Source organism: Setaria italica, chromosome VI, assembly GCF_000263155.2.
Source record: "Setaria italica strain Yugu1 chromosome VI, Setaria_italica_v2.0, whole genome shotgun sequence".
Lineage (NCBI taxonomy): Eukaryota > Viridiplantae > Streptophyta > Magnoliopsida > Poales > Poaceae > Setaria > Setaria italica.
This window is the reverse complement of record NC_028455.1, coordinates 34,785,886-34,808,530: the sequence shown is the minus strand read 5'-3', so window position 1 is coordinate 34,808,530 and position 22,645 is coordinate 34,785,886. Positions and strand designations below refer to the sequence as shown.

General features: G+C 52.2%; 2 protein-coding genes across 2 annotated transcripts; one reads left to right on the top strand and one right to left on the bottom strand.

The window, feature by feature from the left end:
- The first annotated feature begins 1,336 nt into the window (after positions 1–1,336).
- LOC101774648 (RHOMBOID-like protein 2) lies at positions 1,337–4,409 on the top strand. Its single transcript, XM_004974055.4, has 5 exons — positions 1,337–1,778; positions 2,593–2,756; positions 3,267–3,433; positions 3,540–3,787; positions 3,977–4,409. Exons 1-5 carry the CDS (start codon positions 1,474–1,476, stop codon positions 4,086–4,088), a joined length of 996 nt encoding a protein of 331 aa, XP_004974112.1. The 5' UTR covers positions 1,337–1,473; the 3' UTR covers positions 4,089–4,409.
- Positions 4,410–7,158: 2,749 nt separating this feature from the next.
- On the bottom strand, positions 7,159–9,198 carry LOC101757882 (putative disease resistance protein RGA3). Its single transcript, XM_022827643.1, has one exon. The coding sequence runs from the start codon at positions 9,075–9,077 to the stop codon at positions 7,689–7,691; it is 1,389 nt and encodes a 462-aa protein (XP_022683378.1). The 5' UTR covers positions 9,078–9,198; the 3' UTR covers positions 7,159–7,688.
- Between the last annotated feature and the right edge of the window lie 13,447 nt (positions 9,199–22,645).

The window sequence follows — 22,645 nt, the reverse complement described above, 5'->3', positions numbered from 1 at the left end:
ACAACTGGAAAGCTTGTTTTTGTTGTGCCTTTTTTACTACCATTATTGTAAGATCAGTCACAGATAAATAGTTGGGTTTTTAATATTTTTAAGAATGAGCAAAACGTTGGAATATATCAGCAAGATTTTTTTTTCTGACACACCTGAATTGACCATGAGTAATAATGCATCTCGATGTGTCTGCGCTGTATTTTTATGTCGTGCGTGTGAAATTGGTGTAAAAATTGATCAAACATTCAAAAATTGGATGTTTGCAATGGTAACAGATAGCTGGGCTTGTTACTGGGCTTAAATTTCTACACTGACAACCTCAAAGGCTTAAATTTCTACACTGACAACCTCAAACAGGCCCACAAGAATCCAAACAAGCCTAACGGGTCCGCAACATACATACAACCGATGCGTTATTACTTGGCGAGTAGGAAACACGAAACAGAGGGAAATTAGTGTCGGAGTTTTATACCCGGCTATGGGTATCCGAGGTAATAGATTGGTTGATGGAGAATCGTCAGATTTGAAACTCGAAGGTAAAAGCGAGGACACAAGATACAAATACAGATTTATATAGGTTCGGGCCGCCATTGTTGAAGCTGAGCTGTTGATTTAGCATCCAATGGTTGATAATGGTGACCGATTGAAAAGCAAAATCTCAGTCACCTGACATGAAGACAGGTTCTAAATTTATTAACATCATTTTTATGTTATTAGTCTTCATTATTGTTTTACTATTCGTAGTTAAAATTGAAAATGTTTGATTTTGAAAAAGTCTAAACGTAGATATATTTTGGGACGGAGGGAGTACATTTTGATCTACGTAGATTGGAAACCACTCACTCGCAAGGTGTCAAACTCTGGCTGTTTCGCACAGTTTTCTATTGCTCTACTATACTACGTTGCAAAAATGTGACGCAAATGGCTTGCACTTCTCCAGACGCCACTTCCAAATTTAAAACACCACACCGTGCTCTTCCATCGATCTAAATGGCCGGTTGCTTCAAGAAGATGGCCATGTCCTGTCTGTTCAAGCAAGCGTGAGTTCTTTTTAGAGAGGACGGTGTTTTTTTTTTGTTTTGTTTTTGCTTTGCGAGAGGAGAGGACGGTTGGCTAACCAAGCAGCTCAGCTCTCGTGCACAGCTCCACTGCCACAGAAATGCCAAACCGAGCCGGAGCCGCACCACTCACCGACAGGTGGTCCCAACACGGCAACGTAACCGCGCCACATGCCACCACAGTCCACAGCCATCGCACTCTCGAGTCTCCCCCACCGGCCACCGCACTCTCCACTCCACCTCCCCTTTCCCCTCCCCCTCCTCGTCCTCGCTTCCAAGCCAAGCCAAAAAGCAGCGACGAGCCCCGCGCCGCGCGCGACCGCACCCACCACTCCACTACCCCCGCACGCTATAACTGCAGCCCCCCGCGGAGGCGCGTGTAGCCGCCGACACCGCCGCGGGGTCGAGAAAGCCATCACCAGCCATGGCAAGCGGCGGCGAGGCGAAGGCCGCGGGCGCGGGGTACTACCAGTACCCTGGCTCGTACGGCGGCGGCGGCGGCCGGGGGTACGGCGCCGGGGACGACGAGCGGCGGTGGTGGCCGTGGCTCGTGCCCACCGTGCTCGTCGCCTGCATCGCGGTCTTCGCCGCCGAGATGTTCGTCAACGACTGCCCGCGCCACGGGAGCGCCCTCGGCGGCAGGGCCGGGTGCGTCGCGACCGGGTTCCTCCGACGGTTCGCCTTCCAGCCGCTCCGGGAGAACCCGCTACTCGGGCCATCCTCCGCCACGTACGTCCCGTCACTCTCGCGATTGGCTTTCGGGTTCCGCTGGATTGTTTGGATTCGGTGCGAAATTGGGGTTTCGGGAGGGGTTTGTGCCGGGTCTGGTGCGAGATTTCGAGCCAAAGGTCACATTTTGGCTCGATTTCAAGCCTAAACGCCAGCAAAAGTTGGGGCTTTTGTACGGCCCGGAATCTTCCGCGTCTGGTTGCTGTTTACTTGGTCCTTTTTCCATTCAGATCGATTGGACATACGAGGGTCATTGTGCCATGGTGACTATTTATAGATCTTTAAAATGACGAGTAAATGATGCAAACTGCTCCCCTTGTAGCAAGTAGATTTCTACCGAAACATTCGATTTAGCCTAATAGCTTCAGCGTTGGCAAAGTCAATACCTGAACAATTCAGATTCAGTCAGCATTGGAATGTTCTATTCTTCAGAGATTTGTCTTCTAGTGTCTACGTCCCTTGCTGACAGTTAAAAACTGCTGCTAGTACACTTTTGATAGATACATCTGTATTTTTTTCTCAATTAGAATGGGCAGTTAAGTGACCAGGTTATATTGCCATTTTAGACTTTTGTATTCGAACTGTTACCTCGTGCAAGATCATGCAAGATCTGGATTGTTTTTTTATCTTTAGCTGTGAGAAAGGTTATTTTATCTGTGCTTGTTCTCTTCCCATCATGTGAGACAGTTTATTAGAGACCAACCTGAGACCAGGACTGCATTCTCTTGAAACTGTACTATTGTGCATTGTGTGAATCTAAAATATAACAATCCGCACCAAGGTTTTGTTTCAAAATTTCCATTCTTTTGGGCAGCTTGGAGAAGATGGGAGCTCTTAATTGGGCCAAAGTAGTTCATGAGCACCAAGGATGGCGCCTCATTAGCTGTATATGGCTCCACGCTGGGCTAGTCCACCTGGTAGTCAACATGCTAAGCTTGGTATTCATCGGAATCCGACTTGAGCAACAATTTGGGTTTGGTGAGCTTCTTGTTTGAAATTGTTGGTTCGCATTGTCATTACCACAGTATCAACCTTTTCGGTTCGAGTTCAATACTTGTCCATCTATTGTTTTGCAATATTAATCTTTGTTCGGATGATGTACTTTATGTTTTAACATTGAAACACTGTTAGCTGATTCTGTCTTGGAACTTATGGAAAGCTGAAGTAAATCTGAAGTAAGTAGACATGGAGTATTTCTTTTCTGCCATGGCTTTGTGGTGGAACCACTTAATAGGTTTCTGAATGCACTATTTATTTTTAGGATTTCAACATGAGAATGTTGCTTTCATTTAAGAAGTAATCCAAATATGACTTTTTTTATTGGTATTCATTTAAGGAGTAGTCAGGTTTTACATGTTATTAGGGATCATTTTCTTTCCATTTTATGGTGGAGTTGGAATCATGCCATGTTTACCTTTCATCAAAACCTCTTGCATCTGGTTTGGCAGTAGTCTACTGTCAACTCACTCCAGTTTTCTGGCTTGCAAGTTCGCATTGGGGTCATCTACTTGATATCTGGTTTTGGCGGCAGTGTGCTCTCTGCACTCTTCCTACGGAGTAATTACATCTCTGTTGGTGCCTCTGGGGCTTTGTTTGGCCTCCTTGGATCTATGCTTTCGGAGCTTATTATGAACTGGACAATCTATTCCAACAAGGTCAGCACTCAGCAGGAGGCATATATATGTGTACTGTTTTACCTGTTTGTGTTTTTCTCTCAGTTCTTTTTTTTTTGGCTAAGTTCCACACGATTCTCTTTTGCAGGCAGCGGCAATCGTAACTCTACTTTTCATAATTGCAATTAATTTGGCCATTGGGATATTACCCCATGCTGATAATTTTGCCCACATTGGTGGATTTGCTTCTGGATTTCTTCTTGGATTTGTGCTGCTCGCAAGACCTCAATTTGGTTGGATGGAACGCAACGAGCTACCTCAGACTAATCAAGCTCCAAAGTACAAATTGTACCAGTACGTCTTGTGGGTTGCTGCACTCATATTGCTGGTAGTTGGGTAAGTCTCAACCATCAAAGACAATTGCACATTCACACGAAATCTATAGTTCACATCTCACTTAGTAATAGACTAATAGGTGATGTGGTATCCACAGATAGCATTGTTGTATACTACTGCCGTACTTACTTTGCATTGTCGCTAGAAGAATCAAAACTTAAGCCTGACAAACGTGACTTTACGCTGCAGATTTGTGATTATCCTGGCAATGCTCTTCAAGGGAAAGAATGGGAACGACAGCTGCCACTGGTGCCAGTACCTGAACTGCGTACCAACGTCCAGATGGAAGTGCAACACTTAGATGGTTCAGTTTTCCATCACCTCACGATGCAAAACATACGCCTCTTGTGGGAACCATTTTTGTGCCATCGTGTTTGTGGATAGCAAGACCAGCGTGCACGTCTTGTGCCTGAGGTCTCTATGGTTACGTGAAGTACAAATGTTCCTGAATTGTAACCTGAGCTTGTAACTGTGGATTTCGCCGCAATTCTTACATTGATTTCGCCAGCATTAGCTGCTGACTGCTGAACAGTGTAAAACCATTCTCACAATCTGATTGTCAGACATTGGTTGTGTCTCTAAACTTTGATAATTGTTGAAGGACAACACACAATCTATTAAATTTTTGAGTGTGTGAGCCTGAAGATCGCCAGCGTTCGTACAGATATCATGTTTTGAAAACTAGGCCTTGTCATTTGCTGGGCCGGACGAGGAGCGAAGGAGAGAGAGAGTGAGAGAGATAACTGTAGCTTCTCTTGGGCGGAGAATGCTAGTGTGGCAAATAGTTTCAGTGTGCGGTTGCTCGAGAACAAGTGTGGCAAGCAGTTTCAGTAATCACTTGCACACAAAACAACAAACTTCCTTAGTTCTCTAGTAGCAAAATTTGGCCATAACCATTTCCGGCCGGCGCTCTCAAACATTCCACATCAAGGTGAAAACTCTCTGATTACATGGTCAAACAGATACTATAAAATCTCAGAGTTCTGGATCGGACATCATTTGCAAACAACAAATAAATCGTCCGATATCTTCACCTATTTGCCTGAGACCCAACCTCCGGTGGATGCTCCCTTTCTTGGGCGTATTTTCAGACACGGCTCTTGTTCTCGACACGAGATGATCTAACTGCATGATCACAACATGATTCCGTGCTTTCTTCATCCCAGTTTCACATCCATATATACTTCCTACTTTCCTTTCGACACGTTGAGCAGAATTTGAAGTATCACGATGTTCCATGCTTTCTTCATCCCAGTTGCACTAATCTCTTGAGAGGATTTTCCTTTTAGTCTTTATTTACTTCTTCCTTGTGACTTATTGTCATGTGCTCGATCATCCTGCACTGCTGCACAAGGGCAAGCAAACAATTAGTCCCAGTATTCATGGACGGGTCACAATATGACCGCAGATCAAATATTTCACCACAATGAAGTTTCTCTATTGTAACTTGCAGTTCACAGATCGCTAGGTGTTGGATCAAAGCATTAGGTGTTGGACTAGATGTTCACCTGTGCATTTTGCGTGCCTTGATCAGCGAGACAAGAAGAAGCTTCCGTGGCACAGAATGGAACAGGCTTGTAATTTTTTGTATTGTCCTTTGCCGAGAAACGATAATGCTTATGGAGCACCGCATCCAGTGATCAGTCCAAGTGCAGTCAATCTGATGACATACTGACAGTACAACCGAAAAGAATGGAGTCAATATGCATTCAGAACAATGATGTGAGCTAGATCAATAGCAGAATTACTTGACGGGAGAGGCGAAGCACGAGCATACATACCTCAGTTGCCTTGAGAACCACCACCGCAGGAGGGAAGGAACCACTTTCGTGGCTGTGCCTGTGCGGGTGCTGGAATGTAACAGTCGGGAATAGAAGCGATCAAGTCAAAGTACTCCCCACCTTCTCTGCAACGCCTCTGCAGGTCAGGGCAGTCATATATGTTCAGACTTTTGAGGGCTGGGAGCCGCTGCAGGAGACCCTGCGGAAATTTCTCTATCCCTGGACAGTATCCAATCTGCAACTTCTCAAGGGAAGTGAGACCATCCATCCCATCTGGCAACGCTTTCAGTGCATCGCAACGCCACAAAGTGAGTCTCCTCAGCTTGGTCAGATCTCCGAGGTTTGAAGGCAGCGCCACCAAACTTCTGTTGCTGTCAATCCTGATTTCCTCGAGGGATGCGGGAAACTCGGGGAGCAGAGGAAGGATTCCGTCTTCCTCAGATGACGAGCCCTTCCCCTCAAGTTTGGAGCAACCACAAATGCTCAGAGATTGAAGGCGAGGAAAACAACGGAGTTCCTCCACGGGCCAGCGGACAATATCCAATGAGCTGATATCCAATTCTTCCACAGAGACCAACCAGTCCCTAAGCCCAAGTTGCAATTTGGATTTATTAAATATCGTTTCGAAGGCGTCGTCACCCTCAAGCTTCAAATATCGTAGTGTGTCCAAAGGTCTTTGACTCTGGCTTTCCTCGCTGTCTGGAAGCATCACCACATCTACCAGCAAATCTGATATTTGTAAGTGGATAAGAGATGGCAAAGAGCCCAAAGGCACGCGCATCGAAATAAGAGTTCTTGCAGAATTATTCCAATGCCAATAATATAGCTTTAAATATGTGAGAACAGGTAACCTTGGGAGACTTGCAAGCTTTTCACAATACTCAATTTCTAGGTTTTCAAGCTGGGGAAACGTCACCGAGCTAACAATCTCTCCAGCACTATTTTCTGCCCATTTGTCCAACTGAGGCAAAGACATTAATTCCATCCTCTTTAGCTTGGGGAATATTTGCAGAGAGGTATTATCTGCTTCATCTTCCAAGTTGATGTTCTTACACAACGTGGTCAAACTTTCCATGTCCCGTAAAGATAAATGCTCAAGAGAGGATAACCATACTATTGGCAGGTCCTTACATCCTCGGCATTTGGTCATAATGAGTTCTCTCAAGAACCAGAACACTTGAGGGTTTCTCATCCACTTCGATATAGTGAGGCCACAATACCCATGTACCTCCAAAATTTTTAGCTTATCATGAGGTACAAGAGATTCCAATACTTGTTCATGATCAGTGGCCTTACCAATTGTAGACTCAACATATTCATCACGAAAATTATTCCAATACAACAACAGTTCATTTAGATTATGTTTCTCATGGAGATTGGCCTTCGACCCACACTTCACTTTCCGCAAATTATACAGTTCCAACCTGTTGCCAATCTGCCGTAGGTCTTCAAGCTCCTCGATTCCGCATCCATCTTTTGTGCCCACAACAAATGTTGTTAGTGTGCGAAGGTTGTGTAGTACACTAAGTTTTGGGGGCATTCGTTTCAATTTAATACATCCCAAGAGATAAATATGGCAGAGCTTCCTCATAGTTCTCATACCCTCAGGTAAATATTGTAGTCGGGAGCAGTTATTAAGCCTCAAAGATAGTAAGCTATACAACATACAGATTGAGTTTGGCAAGCTAACAATATACGAGTCAGAGAGATCAAGATACCGCAAATGTGCTATGCGTGTGAGCTCCATACGGACGATTGAAGTATCTTCATAAATATGCAATGCTCTTGATGACATCAGTTTTGACTTCATCAGATCCTTGTACGATGATTCTGGCGTCAACAAAGTGCGAAGATACTTTGTGCCTCCGAGTAACCGGCTCATTTTGTTCAATTCATAATTTTCCGAAATATGCAAGTGACGGATGTCATTCATAGGCAGGTTTTGCTGAATTAACTCTTCTGCAATTGCACATTCATTTGCAACATCTTTTGCAAGGTCATGCATCAAGTCGTGCATTTTACATCCACTTATCTCTTGTTTTGAGGGATAATCAATATAATTAGGAGGATCGATCTCCCTCTCTAATATCACATGTTGGAAAAAGGACCTCCAAGCCAACTCATTGAAGATACAAGTCTATCGTCTCCTCTTCATGAACATAACCGTTTGCCATCCATAGTTGAATCAACATGTCCTTCTCCATCTCATAGTCCTTGGGGAAAACTGAACAGAAGGCAAAGCATTGCTTCATCTCAGGGGACAAGTGCTTGTAGCTCAGTTTTAGTATGGGCAATACCTCATCTTTACCTCTATTGGTATCACTAATATTGCAATCTGCAATGGCCTCCCATTCTTGGATTTGTTGTTTTGAACTCATCAATCCACCCATTGTCTTCAGTGCAAGAGGCAGTCCCTTGCACTTCTCGCTGATACATCTGCCAATTTTGACAAACTCTGCTTGCTCTTGCACTCCTTTACTAAATGCTTTCTTTGAGAACAATTCCCATGAATCATCTTCACTCAAACACACTAATTCACGAGGTGGAAGGGTGCCCATTATTAACGCCACTTTTGGGCTTCTACTTGTGACAACTATCGTGCTTCCTGATCCACCAATTGAAGAACAGAGTAGCGGCCTCAAGTCATCCTCCCACTTCTTTCGGTCTTCGTTCCACACATCATCGAGAATGAGTAGGAACCTTTTGCGGCCAATAGCTTCCTGCAGTTTTCCTCGCAGCAGCTCGATCGTGTCAGGCAGATCACATCTGCTACTTGTAGCCAACTCAATTACAGATCTAACAAGAGGAATAGCTTCAAAATTTTCTGACACGCAGTGCCACATCCTCAATTCAAAGTGCTTCTGAATTTTGTCGTTGTTGTACACCATCTTGGCTAGCGTGGTCTTGCCCACACCCCCCATTCCAAGGATGGGCAGCACTTGTACATCCTGCCGATCTTGCTGGTCCACCAACAGTTCCACCACCCCATCTTTGTCATCTTCTCTGCCAAATATCTCCATGGATTCATCCAGTGCTGAGTGCGTCTGCCGAGGAAGAGCTTGCGGCGGTTCCTCCGCAAGCTTCACCAGGCCAAACTTTGCCATCTCGGTCACGAGCTCGTCAATCTTTTTGAGCACATTCTTCAGGTTTCTGCTCGCTTTACAACGAAATGCAAGACGATTCTTTGAGGTGAAGTTGATCAGTACCTTGCTTGCCACGGACTGGTCGCTCATTGCCTCACGGCGCAGCGCCTCGTACTGGAAGTCGTCGAGGACGTCGTCGGCCTGGTACGCGGCGGCCTTGAGCTCCTTCATCCACGTCCGGACGGCGCGGTTGGTCTCGCTCTTCGCCTCGGCGTCGGCCAGCAAGGACTGCACGTACACCAGGTGGCGCTCGAGCTTGCGCCGGTCATCATCGACGCCCCACATGCTAGTGATGCTCTGCACGAGAGTGTCTGCCGCCTTGCCGACGACGCCGCGCACCACGGGGAGCAGCAGCGACTCTGCCATGTTTCCTTGCTCGCAGAGCTTCCTTGCTCTTCCTCACAGGCTCAACCACAGGGAGATCTGAGAAGAGGCAACAGGTGATGGAAAGAAGGAAGAGACTTGCTGGTAGGTGCAATAATGCACGCTGATATTTTTGGTCGTCCGCCTGTCAACCATCAATCCAAGCTGGCCCAGACCATCAACAGCCACGCATGTGACGGGGAAGATATTTCAGCACGCAGCCACTTGCATCTCAGAGTAGCACACATGCCACAGTTCTTTCTTTTGTCTACAATTTCAAAACTGCCACTACAAAACTGCAAAGTGACACGGCATTTTATTTTTCTAATTATAAACTATGCTGAGTTGCTGACGACGGCTAAAGAGAAGGCAGCAGATCATGTTGACGGCTAAAGAGTGGTGTGTACACCACCAAGCTCACTCTGTGACTCAAATACAAGTCGTTTAGAGAAAAATACGAACGGGCAATTGATTTGGTTGTGATCGATGGTATCACGAAGGCTACAGGTCGAGAGCTAGAATCGAGTGGTCGCTTTCGAAAGGTAAACTTCACGGAACACCAAGACAAAGGGCATATAAAGACGCTACCACATCATTCAAATGCACCACAATACAAGCACAGACAGGTTACACAGACGCAAAACTTCCACAGCCTTTTTCTGATTCTGGGGGGCTAGAGGATTTCAGTACAGCTTCTCCGAAACCCAACCAGGGCAGGCGCTGTGAAAAGCAATGGTGCAACAATAAATCTAGAATAATTTTTAATCCTGGTCATCTTCAGCATCCGACCGCTTCCAAGCCTTCTACAAGGTTGCCACTTGCATGATGGTTCCCGACCACTTCACCCTCAAAAACCAGTTGGATCTACAAAACAAAGCAGTGAAGTAGTTCAGAATGATGCAGAGTTTCTAATCCGTAGATCTAGTGAGCATCTGTTGTAGCAGCTAGTATGGACGATTAAGTCCAATGCAAGACCAGATGATAGTGGCAAAGACAAACACAGTAAGGCAAGGGCAGTAAGAGCAAATGATTATGCAAAAATGTTTACTACATTTGGCAGCTATGAACAAGTAAGATGCAAGGCATGATAATATGTTACAGCAACAGCAAGGCAAGTACAACCATTTGTTGCAAAAGCTCAAATGGAAACATTTTGAAATTTGTTATACAATCGAATTTTCAAAAACAATACCAAGAACTCTGATGCCATACTATATTTTAGCTGATTCTAATTGAAGACCCTATAGCAAGGATAAAGCTAAGGACAAAAAACTTACAGGCTAGTGGACAAGAAAAGGCTGAGTAAATTTGGACCACATGACCGTTAAAAGAATGTATTTTACATACCCAGTGAAAGCACTTCATCTTCTGGAATTGTATGCCGTCCCAGTCGACCTGCAATACAAGAGAAATTTACACCTAGTTAGCATTTGAAAGACTAGTCTAGGATTTGACATCACATCACATCAGGAATGGACCATACCTCCCCTGTTGCTTTCCTCCATAACCATGTCTGATATTGCTTGCACCTTTGTCATGTCTTACGCCATTCACAGCAGCTGCGTGCATAGATGGCTGCCCAGTTCGAACTTCATCTGAGAAGCCATTGTCTTGGGTGTTTCTTACTTTGCCTGAAATTGTCACATCACTGACCCGCTGAATGATGTTAAACTGATCAGTGAAGCCATTTCCGGAGGGAATTGCATTTGACGATCTGGAATCAGCTGCAGGCCCTCTCTTTTGCCGAGTGCTTTGCGCCACAGGAGTAACAGCAACACAAGGCAATAAGGATAGAACTCCACTACGCCAAAAAAACGTTTTTACTGGCGGTCAAAACCCCACCCCACTACGCTGGCGGGCCTAGCACCCACCAACAATTTTGAGCCAGCACAAATGGCTCGCTGGCGGCGTCCTCGTTCCCGTGCGCAACCTCGCCTCCGACCCCTCACGCCGCCTCACCGCCGGGAGGCTGGGGCCTCGAGCGCCGCTGGAGGCACGCCGCCGCGCCCGGCCCCGTGTGCCGCGCAGCCTCGCCGCCGGAGATCGGGGGCGCTGGGGAGCCGCTCCTCCAGATCTAGCAATCCCTCCAGAGCCGCCCCTCCACTCCCGCCCGCCACCGGACGCCGCCGGAACCGCTCCCACCGCCCTCCGCGCCCGCGCCGCTCGACCCCGCGGCCCACCGCTCCTGCCTCCCGCGGCCCTCCTGGAGATAGGAGAGAGACAGTGGAGAGAGACGACACCAGGACACTTTAGTGCTCGCGGGTGACTTTAGTCCTGTAATCACATCCGGCAGCACCGTAATTTGCGCACAAATCGTTCCTAGCGTACTGCTCACAGTTGTACTAATTCTGATTGCAGCAGCCTCAGGTCCTGCAGGAACTGCACGTACAATGCAAGCCAATAGAGCTCTCTCATCTAGGAGAGCAGGCTCCTTTGGTACACGAGGTAACTGTGAACCAAAACCACCCACAGCTGATTTCACTGTGTCAACCTGATTTACAGCATTAGGATTGAACTCTGCCGCATTGTTTTTGAAATGAATCTGGGGAGCTGCTGTATAAAAGTTTGAAGGCTTCTGCTGCTGTCTAGGTACAGGCTCAGGTTGCTTGTCAGATGCAGCTCTTTCATCCTGGTTTTAAAGGGGGAGCTCAAATGTGAGATGCTAACAAACAGATGAAAAACTATACAAGAAACTCAAAGTAAAATAGAAACTTTTGATTCAGTCTTTTGCTCTTGCCTCAGTTCACATTTGATGCACCAGACCGTTCTCTTGCCTCAGTTAATTCTAGCTGAAGTTGTTGTATTGTATGTAAAAGACCCCGTTGCATCTCAGCATACTATGGAAATCAAGAGGAAAAGGTGAAATTCTAGTCTAACTGTAACACCCAAAAATTTGAGATTTTCAAATTCATTAAAATTCGCTCAAATAGGGCCGCATTTAAAAAATCTTAGGCATTTAATAACCTTATCATAATTTATTAATCCATCGTAGGAGTTCATTGTGCATTCATGCTCGTGCATATTTTTGTGTGGCTTGAATTTGAATTTGAGTTCAAATTTCTAAAATTTACTCTTATTTCAAAACTATCCTTCCTTTGCTTCCCTCGCTTGGGCCACATTCTTCCCTCCGCACCTCGCAGCCCAGCAACACTAGCGCAGGCGGCCCGTTTTCCCCTTCCAGCCCAGCAGCTCGTCACTGGCCCAGATCACCGCGCCGGCCCAGCTCCACTCACCTCCTCCCTCAGCCGCTGACAGGTGGGACCCGCTTGTCATCCCGCACCTCCGGTTGTCCGCACGCAGCACGCTCCCGCAACCTCCTCCTCCTCTTCCGCCACTCCAACACGCGCCACTTCCGCCACTCCCCCACATCGCGCAACGGCTCCGTCGCCATCCTCCGACTCCGCCGCTAGCCAACAACGGCAGCCACCCCTATCTGTTCGCCACCCGGGCTATAAATACCCCCCCCACACACACACCACCACCACAGCACCTCTCCCCCGCATCGAGCTCTTTCTTTCTCTCTCCCTCCCTCCCTCCCTCCCTCTCTCTCTCCCGCGACGCTGCTCCCCAAAGCTCCAGCGCCGCCATCACCCTCCTCATCGCCGCAGCACCGCTGGAGATTCGCACGGAGGTAAGGATCCCGGCCGTGCCCTTTCCGCGCAACGCCGCGACTTTCTCCGCCCTCGTGAGCTTGCCGGAGCGCTGGCTCGCCGTCGCGTCCCGCACCGCCGTCTTCGCCATGTCCTACTCACCGACGCCTGCCCAAACGTGTTCACCGTGTGCTTCTCTGCCCCCTGGTCTAGTTCTGGTCCAAAGTTGAGCCCGAGTGCTCGTTTTCGAGCAACGCCGGCGAGTCGCCGGTGACCTGCCGCCGCGCATCGCCTATTCCGCCACCGAGCGCCGCCGCATCCGCCGATAGCCACCGGATCCAAATCCAACGACTGCCATCCGCCCGCTCGCGAGTCAAGCCGGCCGGTACCGGTCAGCCCCGCGGGTTTTGTTAAAGAGTCCCTGCAGATTTTTTCCTTTTGCGCAACCACCCTCCGCAGTTCAAAAATTAATTAGAATTAAGTCCTGTTTTCTTTCGCTTAGGCCCCTACATTTTCGCGTAATAGAACCCGCCGTCCTGAGTTGTGTTTTTGCGCGGAAGACCTTTAGTTTATACGTGTAATTACATTTAGGTCACTAGTTTCTTGCTGTTAGCCCTTGGAAGTTTAGTTTTTCTTGCAGATAGGCCCCTGTAGCTCGTTTTAAGAGTAGTTTTCGCATCCTAGCTCCGTTTCTAGCGTTCCTTATATCCACGTGTTTGTTTTGACGCGTAGAATAGTTTGGTAAGCCTGTTTTCTCTATTTATATTGATTGGTGTACTGTTTTCTTATGTTATGCATTTGTTTGCTTGTATGTGTCGGTGTGATGCGTATAGACGGTCAGCAGCTCGAGGGGTTCGTGGAACCGGCTTTCGAGGACTACATGCAGCAAGAGCAAGAGCAAGAAGGCAAGTCGTGTTCATGGTCACTTCTTTAAGTCCTATTCACCTTTATAATGATAACATCGCTATGCACCTGATAGTTTAAACTTGATGGGTCCCAATTAAGGATGTCCTAGATTTCATTACCTTTGCCTTGACCAACCGAGTTTACTGTCATGTTGGATAGCTCATGCTTATTGCTTACTTGGGTTATGGTGGTTTAACCAAAATCAATGATTAATCTTGTTTTACTTATGTTATACCTTTCCATTAACAAGACCATAACATTTAATTGGAACATAGAGAACCACCCAGGAAAATAGTGCTACCACAAGACTAAATGGCTCTGGTCTTGACTGAATAATTAGAAACCTTAGTCTGGGGTAACCTTACTCGAGAAGAGGTAAGAGGGGGGACTGAGTCGTCGCATAATTGGCCTTTGGGAGGTTGTGAGCGCCAGACACCAAAATTTTAGCGGGTTACCACTTACTAATGAATTTTTGTAAATGCCTCGTAGCGTCCCTATGCAATCACACCTCGGAAGTATGGTATGGTGCCTTGCAAATACCGCATGGTTGGGTCCAAAGTTCTTTTGAACTTTTACGCGACTTGTGGGTAAAGATGTGCGACCTCCGCAGAGTGTAAAATTGATCGATCGGCCGTGCTCACGGTTAAGAGCGGCCTGGACCCTCACCTGACAATACTATCGAAAGATGGACTTAAATCATTGTCACTCATTTATGTTTATGTTGTTACTTTATTTATGTTCCTGTTTAATTTCGGGTGGTATAAACTTACATGTAGTTATTTGCTAATAAATAAAATTTGACCAACTAAATTAAAAGTTGATGCTGATTAAACCTTACACATACCTTGATTAGCCTTACACTACACTATTCTCCACGACTTGTTGAGTTAGTGTACTCACCCTTGCAAAACCGTTGTTCAGACAAGTAAACCTGGAGGAGTATCTGCACGGATTTGAGGAGTTCTAGGCGTACGGTTCTCCAGTCGTCACTGCTTTGAAGTCCGCTGTGAAATAAATTAGATTTGTGTGTTATTGAGACTTTCGGTCATGTATTATTAGTTATTAATCTCTTTATTCAAATTGGCACTGTCTTTGGATATTCACTTTTGTCATACATGTGTGTAACTTGATCGTGACGCACATATATTTATTGCACTCGGGTTTGCCCTTAAATCCAGGTGTGACACTAACAAAGGGATATAAAAAAGGTGTAATAAAGGAAACCAAAGCATGCATGAGTACTGGAGTGGTGTTTTTATAATTAAAAAACTAACCTGCTGCTGGGAACTAATCCAATATTGATTAAATTGCTCCATGCGCTCACGTAACTCAACTTGTAGGGATTGAGGCTGCAAGGCATCCATTTCTCGAACTTGGGAAACCCAAGCATGAGCTTCCCTCAACTGCTCGTCTTTGTAAAGAACGTTCTCTTGAGCAACTCTATGCTGGAAAATATAAAATGGTTATGAGCCTGACAAACGTGACTTTACGATGCAGATTTGTGATTATCCTAGCAATGCTCTTCAAGGGAAAGAATAGGAACGACAGCTGCCACTGGTGCCCGTACCTGAACTGCGTACCAACGTCCAGATGGAAGTGCAACACTTAGGCCACCTTTGGTAATGCAAATCCCCTCCGGGTTCCTGGCGTTTTCCCTGGGCCGAAAGCACGTGGAGAATCAGCCACGGGCCAAATTGATCCAGCTTTTGTAAACCCTCGCGAACGGGCTCCCGCACCCGACCCACCCGTTTTCGGCAGGGCTCTCCCACCTGCGTAAGTCGGGTGCGTCCTTCCCGTCCTCTCTCTCACGACGCGCCACCTCCGCCTCCCTGCACGCCGCTCCGCCTCACCTCTCCGTCGCCTCCCCGTCGTCCCCGCCACCTCTCCATCCCCGGCCGGCTCGATCTCCAAGATCCGGTGACTTCCCCGCCGCCTGTCCATCCACTGCTCCATGACTTCCCCTCTTTTCCTCGTCCCAATGGTGAGCCCTTCCTTTCTCCTCCTTTTCCTCCCCAGATCCAGTTGCCCACCTGTCGTTGTCAAGATCAGCGGATCAAGACTTAGACTAGTAAATTTCTTTTATGTGCGTGAGCCTCAGGTGGTTGCGCGGGAGACACAGATTTAGACTGGTTCGGGCAAGGGAAGCCCTACGTCCAATATCGAGGATGCTCGTGTTGCCCACGCGGGGGTTCTGTAGTAGGGGTTTACAGATAGGCGAGAGAGGGACAGATCCCAAGTCTCTTTTGTTTTTGCGCTCTCAGGGAGCGTTGTAGTGTACTAAGGTGTGTGGGGGAAGAAGCTGATCGAGCGATTCCCCGATCTGTTCGTCGATTGCTCTCTCCCTCTCCCCGGCCTCCGGTTCCTCCTTTTATATCGCAAGGGGATAGCCGGAGTTACAATTGGGATCGGGTAAGAGGGTGGTAAAGAGTAAGGCGTAGAATGGTAAAAAGCATGGCCGGAAGGAGGGGCCAGATCCTGGGCGTCCGTTGTCTCTGCCGGTCCTTGACGAGTGTTGACGTGCATGCCGGAGGAGGAAGGCGCCCGACGCCAAGTGTTATTGCCTCCTTCGTATAGCTGCTTCGATGCCCGTAGGTATCAGGTCATGATGATGGAGCTTCGTCGTTACCCCAGTGTCTATTAGGGAGGACGGTGGATGCCGCTGCTCCGGCGACGGCTGTTGAGAGGGAGGGCGTCACATCCGCGTTGCGGGGTGCGCGGGGCCCGAGGGTGTGCGGGACCCGAGGGCAGGCCTCTCTCTTCTTTGCTCCGGTCGGCGCAGGTCATGAGTGCTCCGTGGCGAATGAGAGCCGGCCGCCGGCACTGTAGCCTGCACAGGATGGTCGTGCACGGGTACTTGCGCCAGGTTGCGTGAGGGGCTCGGTCGCCCTGCCCTCTGCCAACTCTGTGGTGCATTTATGGCGAGGCCGACGGGGGGTCCCACAGGATTTGTCTTGTCTATGTGGACTGCATCCGAGGGGGTTCCCGGCCCTGTGGGCCCCAGCGCGCCCAGCCCCCCCACTTGGGTTCGGGCGAGGTGGAAAAAACTCCGTAGCGAGAGGTCGGGCGTCCCAACCCTGGGATCGCGGTCGGGCGAGGCGGAAACCTTGCGGAGGGGGGTCGGGCGCTCCCGATCCTGGCGCCTGGGTCGGGCGAGGCGGAGATTTGGGCCTGGGCCTTCATGTTTGCTTCTTTAAGCAGGGTGTTAGGGGATCGTTAATATTTCCCCCCAACAGTAGCCCCCGAGCCTGTGGTGGAGCAGGAGTGCTCCTCCCGGAGGCTCCCTTCGCTGTTTGCTGCTAGTTCTGTGTTGTGGCGCGCTTGTTTTATCTCCGCCATGCTCGAGAGAACCTGCAAGTTTGTGACCACACGCGTGGTAGTTGGTTGCGAGGCTAGCCCCCGAGCTCCCGCTCGTTGCAGGAAACCGATCGGGAGGCTAGGTCGACTTTTTGATCGTTGCCCCTCAAGCGTCCGTTCGCTAGGACGGAGGGGTTGAGCCGGGCCACGTTATCCGCATTGGACGAACCGTGGTGCTCGTTTGAGCTGCAAACGCGTAAGTTCAAGTGGAGTCCCGGTCCCCGTTCGGGGGGGTCCGGCTCGGGCCAAGCTGGTGGCGTACTCCAATTTCCCGCCGGTTAGTTCATATAGTTCCCGGACCCGTTCGACCGGGTCTGAGGGCTCGTCGCCTTTCCCCGTGGAAAAACCATGAACTTTACACCGAGCGGGACTCGAACGTGAGGTTGGGGCGCCCTTGGCGTTCGCTCGCCCGGGTGTTGGCCGCTAGCGGGCTCGTCCCTTCTCACCCGTTGCTCGGGGATGTCCTGGGGCAGCTGTCGAACCCGTGTTGGGCCAGCTTTCGAACCCCTGGACCGTATTGGGCCGTAGGGGCGTTTTCAGCCCCGTATCCCTTTCTTACCTCCCTGCGGGCCTTGGACCGGAGCGGAGCGGTTGGTATGCCTGGGCCGAACGTGGGGAGCGTCGTGGGCGTGGCACCCGGGAAGCGGAGTTATGGAAGCGCCGTCCCGCGAATCGAGGAAGATAGGATGTTTTTCGCGGCCGATCGTGCGCGCGGTTTTCAAAAAGGAAACGAGCGCGGTAGGGGCGTACCTGGCGCCGCATTTATGGCGGCCGGGGCGTCGATTTGGCTTCCCCGGTACCTTTCCTATAAAAGCAGGGGTTCGCCGTGCCGGTTCCTTTCCTTTCGCACTCGAGCCTCCTTGCCTTCCTCCTAGTTCACTTGCGCTCGCCTCGCTCGCCTCGTTCCCGTCGCTTCACGCCGCGCGCTTTTCGTCTTCGCCTCTGTCGATCCCCTTCCTTCCTTGGCGATGGCCTCCTGGGGAGTTTCCCACTTTACCGCCAACCGCGCCGAGGGCCTGGTGCGAAAGGGGCTCCTCTGCGAGAAGACGGCGGCGGATGAGTGGATGCTGCCGGGGCCGGAACAGGTTCCGTCGCCTCCCGCCGGCTACGTCGTCTCCTTCGCCCACTTCCACGAGCGGGGATTCGCCTCCCCTCCAAGCCGCTTCTTCCGCGGGCTCCTCTACTACTACGGGCTCGAGCTCCAGCACCTCAACCCCAACGGGATCCAGCACATCGCGGCGTTCGTCGTGCTGTGCGAAGGATTCCTAGGTATCGAGCCCCACTTCGAGCTGTGGAAGTATTTCTTCACAGTGAGCCTGTATCAGAAGGCGGGGAAGGCCGGGAGCCAACAGCGGTCGCCTCCGGTGCCGATCGGGTGCGCCGGGATCCATCTCCGTCATACTCGCTCCAAGGAGTATATGACGGTGAAGGCCTCGGTGTCCCACAAGGGGTGGCACAATCAGTGGTTCTACGTGAAGAACTACCCGAACTCCCCCCTGCCGGCGTTCTCCGGCCGCACCATCGACGCGGCGCTTGAGGTGTGGGCGTACGGGCCGGTGGAGAAGGAGAAGAAGAAGATCTCCGACTTGCTGCAGGCCATTGGTCAGCTGAAGCGGGAGGGGCTCACCGGCGCCGGGGTCATCGGCGCATACCACGCCCGACGGGTGGTGCCGCTGATGCTCCGGGCCCGGCCGCTTGGCGTCATGACCCCCGACATGCCGCCCGAGGGCACCATCCTGGCAACAGGCGCGCTCGCTGCCTCCGAGATCCGGCAACGGCTCCGGGAGGCGCTGGAGGACAAGGACGTCGACTACCCGATCCCCGGGCATCCGCCGATGCGCCCGGAGCCGGGCTTCGTAGACCTGGTAAGGCGTTTGGGTCACCGCTTCTCCCTCCCGATGTCCCGCTGTTTTGTTGTTCTGATGCGGATCCTCTTTACGTTTTGCAGGGCATGCTGACCCGGGTCGCGGACTCCCTCCCGCCGGTGCCGGAAGATGCCGAGCGGAGGGCTCGCAACCGTCTCCTGGCCGAGAAGCAGAAGCGCCGCAAGGACAAGGAGATGGAGAGGTGGCGGAAGAAGGCCGCCAAGGAGCTCCAACGGCGGCGGAGGGGGGCGGTCGTGTCCGACGACGACGACGATGAAGAAGAAGAAGAAGAAGAAGAAGAAGAAGAAGAAGAAGAAGAAGAAGAAGAAGAAGAAGAAGAGGGAGAGGAAGAGGAGGAAGAGCTGTTTGCCCCCTGATCGGGGGCTTTGGTGATTCGCGACGCACCCCCGCAGACGGCTGCGGGGGGTGCAGCGGCGGGAGCGTCCGCCCGGGGTCCGGCTCCCCCGGGGCCTGGGGCTGTGCCTCAGGGGCCAGCACAGCGCGTGCTCCAGGAGCCAGCGCAGACCGCCCCTCAGGGGTCGGCGCAGCGCGCGCCCCAGGAGCCGCCGCGGACTGCTCCTCAGGGGGCAGAGCAGGACGTTCCTAGGGGGTCGGCGCAGGGCCTCCCCCAGGAAGGGGCGCGGGGCACCCCCTCGGGGTCGTCTCAGGGCGTCCCCCAGGAGCGGGTGCGGGCCGCTCCCCTGGGGTCGGCACGGGGCGTCCCCCAGGAGCGGGCGCGGGATGCTTCCTCGGGGCCGGCAAGGGATGCCGCCCCGGTGTCAACACGGAGCGCCCCTCAGGGGCCTTCAGAGTCCGCCCCTGCCGCCGCCCTGGGTCCGGCGCGGGGCGCTCCCCAGGAGTCCGCTCGGGGGGCTCCTCGGGGATCCGTGGGGACTGCCTCCGCCGCCGTGCCTGTTGGTGGAGGGCAACGGGGTGGCGACAAGCGGCCACTGCCAGATGCCCCGGGGTCGGCGTCCGGCTCCGAGTCGAAGCGCGTGCGCCGCCCCTGCGCTTCAAGGGCGTAAGTTGACTTTCCCCTCGTGTCATCCTTCCTTTCTTTTTTCGTTTGTTTCTACTGACGCCTGGCCGTCGTCGTGCAGTACTTCTCCTCGCGGCGTCACCCTGCGGCTGGCGCCCAAGAAGGCGCTGCTGACGTCGTCCTCCTCCGGGGGGCGGGCCGCAGCCTCGCCAGCGGCGATTGGCGGGGTTCCTGGTGTGGCCACAGGTCCCCCTGCGGGGGTGGCCCCTGCGGAGGAGGCTGTCGGAGCGGCGGCGGCATCAGGCGCAGGAGGGGGAGCGGACTCCACTCCGCCTGCGGCTCCAACGATCGCCCCTCCGGCCCGGGCCGTGATCCCCCCGGGCCCTCAAGCCGGGGAGGTGATCGACCTTGACGCCGACGAGGCGGAGGAGGTGGAGACGCCGGAGGGCAGGGCGGATGCCCCTGCTGCCACGACGGGGTTGGAGGCGGAGGGAGTGCTTGCTCCCGGAGACACGGCGGCGACAGAGGCGGTGGCGACAGAGGCAGGGGCCTCCGCCCCGGTCAGTCTCGCGGGAATAACTCCGGTGGCTGAGACGGAGGTGCCCGCGGGGGTGCCGTTAGCGGCCTCGGTGGCGACGAGTACGCAGGCGCCTGGGCCGTCGGCGGATCCGGGGGTCTCCGGCGTTTTGATGCCGTCCCTGACGGCGACGTCAGAGTCGACCCCTGTTCCACCCTCGGCTTCCTCCGTCCCGGGGGCGTGGAGAGGGCCCGTTCTCCGCTGGACATCCCGGGACGACCCGCCGAGGCGCCTCTATGCGCTGGATGACGTCGCCGAGTGGTATAGGTGGCATGCGATGCACGGCGGCGTCGCCCAGGTTCAGGCGGCTCTGACCTCGGCGTTGGGAGTTCTGGCCAACACCGTGGTCCCTGGCAGCCAGGTATGTTGTTCCTGCCGCTCGGCGATGAGTTCCTCCTCTTTACCTTTTGTTTTAACGGCATGCTGTTTTGCAGGCTCTCCAAGAGGGCAGCCGGGAGAAATCTGATTTCCTCCGGCGGCAGCGAAACCTCTGGGAGCACTACAACACCGAGAGGGAGCGCACCAGGGATCTGACCCTGCAGCTTGGCGCCGCCCAGGGGGCCGTCCGCGACCTGGAGGGGCGTGAGCAGGCGGCGCTAGAGGGGGCGCGGCGTGCCGAGGCCAGGCTCCAGGCCGTCACCGAGAAGGCCCACCTCAACCTCGAGGAGTTCCAGGCCGCCATGGACAGGGCCCGCCGCGATGCCGAGGGGCTAAAAGCCGCTGCTGCTAAGCGGGCCCGCCGCGACGCCGAGGAGCTGGCGCGGCTGAGGGGGGAGGGTGGAGCCCTCCGCGCGGAGAACGAGCAACTCCATTTGCAGGTGCAGGGGCTCCAGTCCGCCTTGTCCCGCAGCGTCGACCGGGAGCGCGAGCTGAAAGCCGAGGCCGACGATGAGGCTCTTTCTGCTCCTGTATTTTTATGTCGTTGTTGTTTTGCTTCTTCTGACTTGGTGGGATTTCTCGAGTGGCTCCTGCAGGTGACATCGCCAGGTTGCGGGCTTTGCTGGACGAGGAGCGCGGCGAGCATAGCGCCCTGCGGGATGCGGTCCGCGTCATCTGCGAGGACTTCGGTGTTGCTCCGGAGGAGGGGTCGAGCTCGCTGCCGGCTCGTGTCCTCGAGGTGCGCCGTCGCCGTCGCGAGATTGCCATGGACGCGCTTCGCCTTGGCGTGCGGCGCGCCTTCGGAGTCTTTGGCTCTCACTATTCCGACATTAATTTTGTCGGGATGAGTGAGGGGTACTGCGCCGGCTACACCGACGCCGAGCTGGACGAGATCGACGCCGGGGTGACCGGGCCGGCGGAGGCCCTCGCGAAGCTCCTGGAGGATGAAGCCGTCCCCCCTGCCGACCCTAAGGCCGCCGCCGCTGCCGACCCTGAAGCCGCTGCTTCTGCCGACCCTCCTGCTAATTAGTTGTATTGGGCTCGCACCCGAAAAAGTTTGTACTTATGTCAGTTGCTTCGAACTCGTTTGCGTTGGCCATACGGGCCTGTTCCTATGACTTTTTATTTGCGCAAAGGAAACCGTTTCCCTTTGTTATTCCCTTGGTCTTGAAAGCTTTAGGATGCGTCGCCGGGTGCGTCAGTAAGTTTTTTGATGAGCGAAGGTACCGTAGCCGCTGGGGCGTAGGCTTTTTCGCAGTCTGATCGTAACTTGCCTGAGTACCGTTCACGCATCCTTATCTTTTTGCATCCAAAGGTTTTCGAAAGGGAGTGTTCGGTCTTGAGAAAAGAAAGAACGTTTTTTCTTTTTAGACGGCGCCCAGCGGCTGGGGTCGGGACCCCTGATAGCCCCCGAGGGGTATGCGGCCCTGGAGCCAGGCCAGGGTCGGATACCCCTGAGCTAAAAAGAAAAGGCATTTTTTTTCGTACAAGATCAAAACTGGTAGCCCCCGAGTGGTATGCGACCTTGGAGCGGGGTCAGGGTCGGATACCTCTGAGCTTAAACGAAAAGGACCTGAGCCAAGGTGGCTCAGGGTTTCTTTTTTCGCAGAAGAACAAAACTGGTAGCCCCCGAGGGGTATGCGACCCTGGAGCGGGGTCAGGGTCGGATACCTCTGAGCTTAAACGAAAAGGACCTGAGCCAAGGTGGCTCAGGGTTTCTTTTTTCGCAGAAGAACAAAACTGGTAGCCCCCGAGGGGTATGCGATCCTGGAGCGAGGCCAGGGTCGGATACCCCTGAGCTGAAACGAAAGAACGGAAAAGACGGCAAGACCATGCATAACTTGGAAATGAGAGCTATGGGTAGAAGCGCCTTAGCTGTTCTATGTTCCAGACGTTGCTGAAGATTTGCCCGTCGGGAGTTG

What these genes read in the sequence shown, in the direction of transcription:
- LOC101774648 (XM_004974055.4), top strand. Translation starts at nt 1,474, where the DNA reads ATGGCAAGCGGCGGCGAGGCGAAGGCCGCGGGCGCGGGGTACTACCAG. An exon ending in GGACAATCTATTCCAACAAG is followed by an intron (nt 3,434 to 3,539) that starts GTCAGCACTCAG and finishes TCTCTTTTGCAG; the next exon opens with GCAGCGGCAATCGTAACTCT. An exon ending in CTCATATTGCTGGTAGTTGG is followed by an intron (nt 3,788 to 3,976) that starts GTAAGTCTCAAC and finishes TTTACGCTGCAG; the next exon opens with ATTTGTGATTATCCTGGCAA.
- LOC101757882 (XM_022827643.1), bottom strand. Translation starts at nt 9,077, where the DNA reads ATGGCAGAGTCGCTGCTGCTCCCCGTGGTGCGCGGCGTCGTCGGCAAG.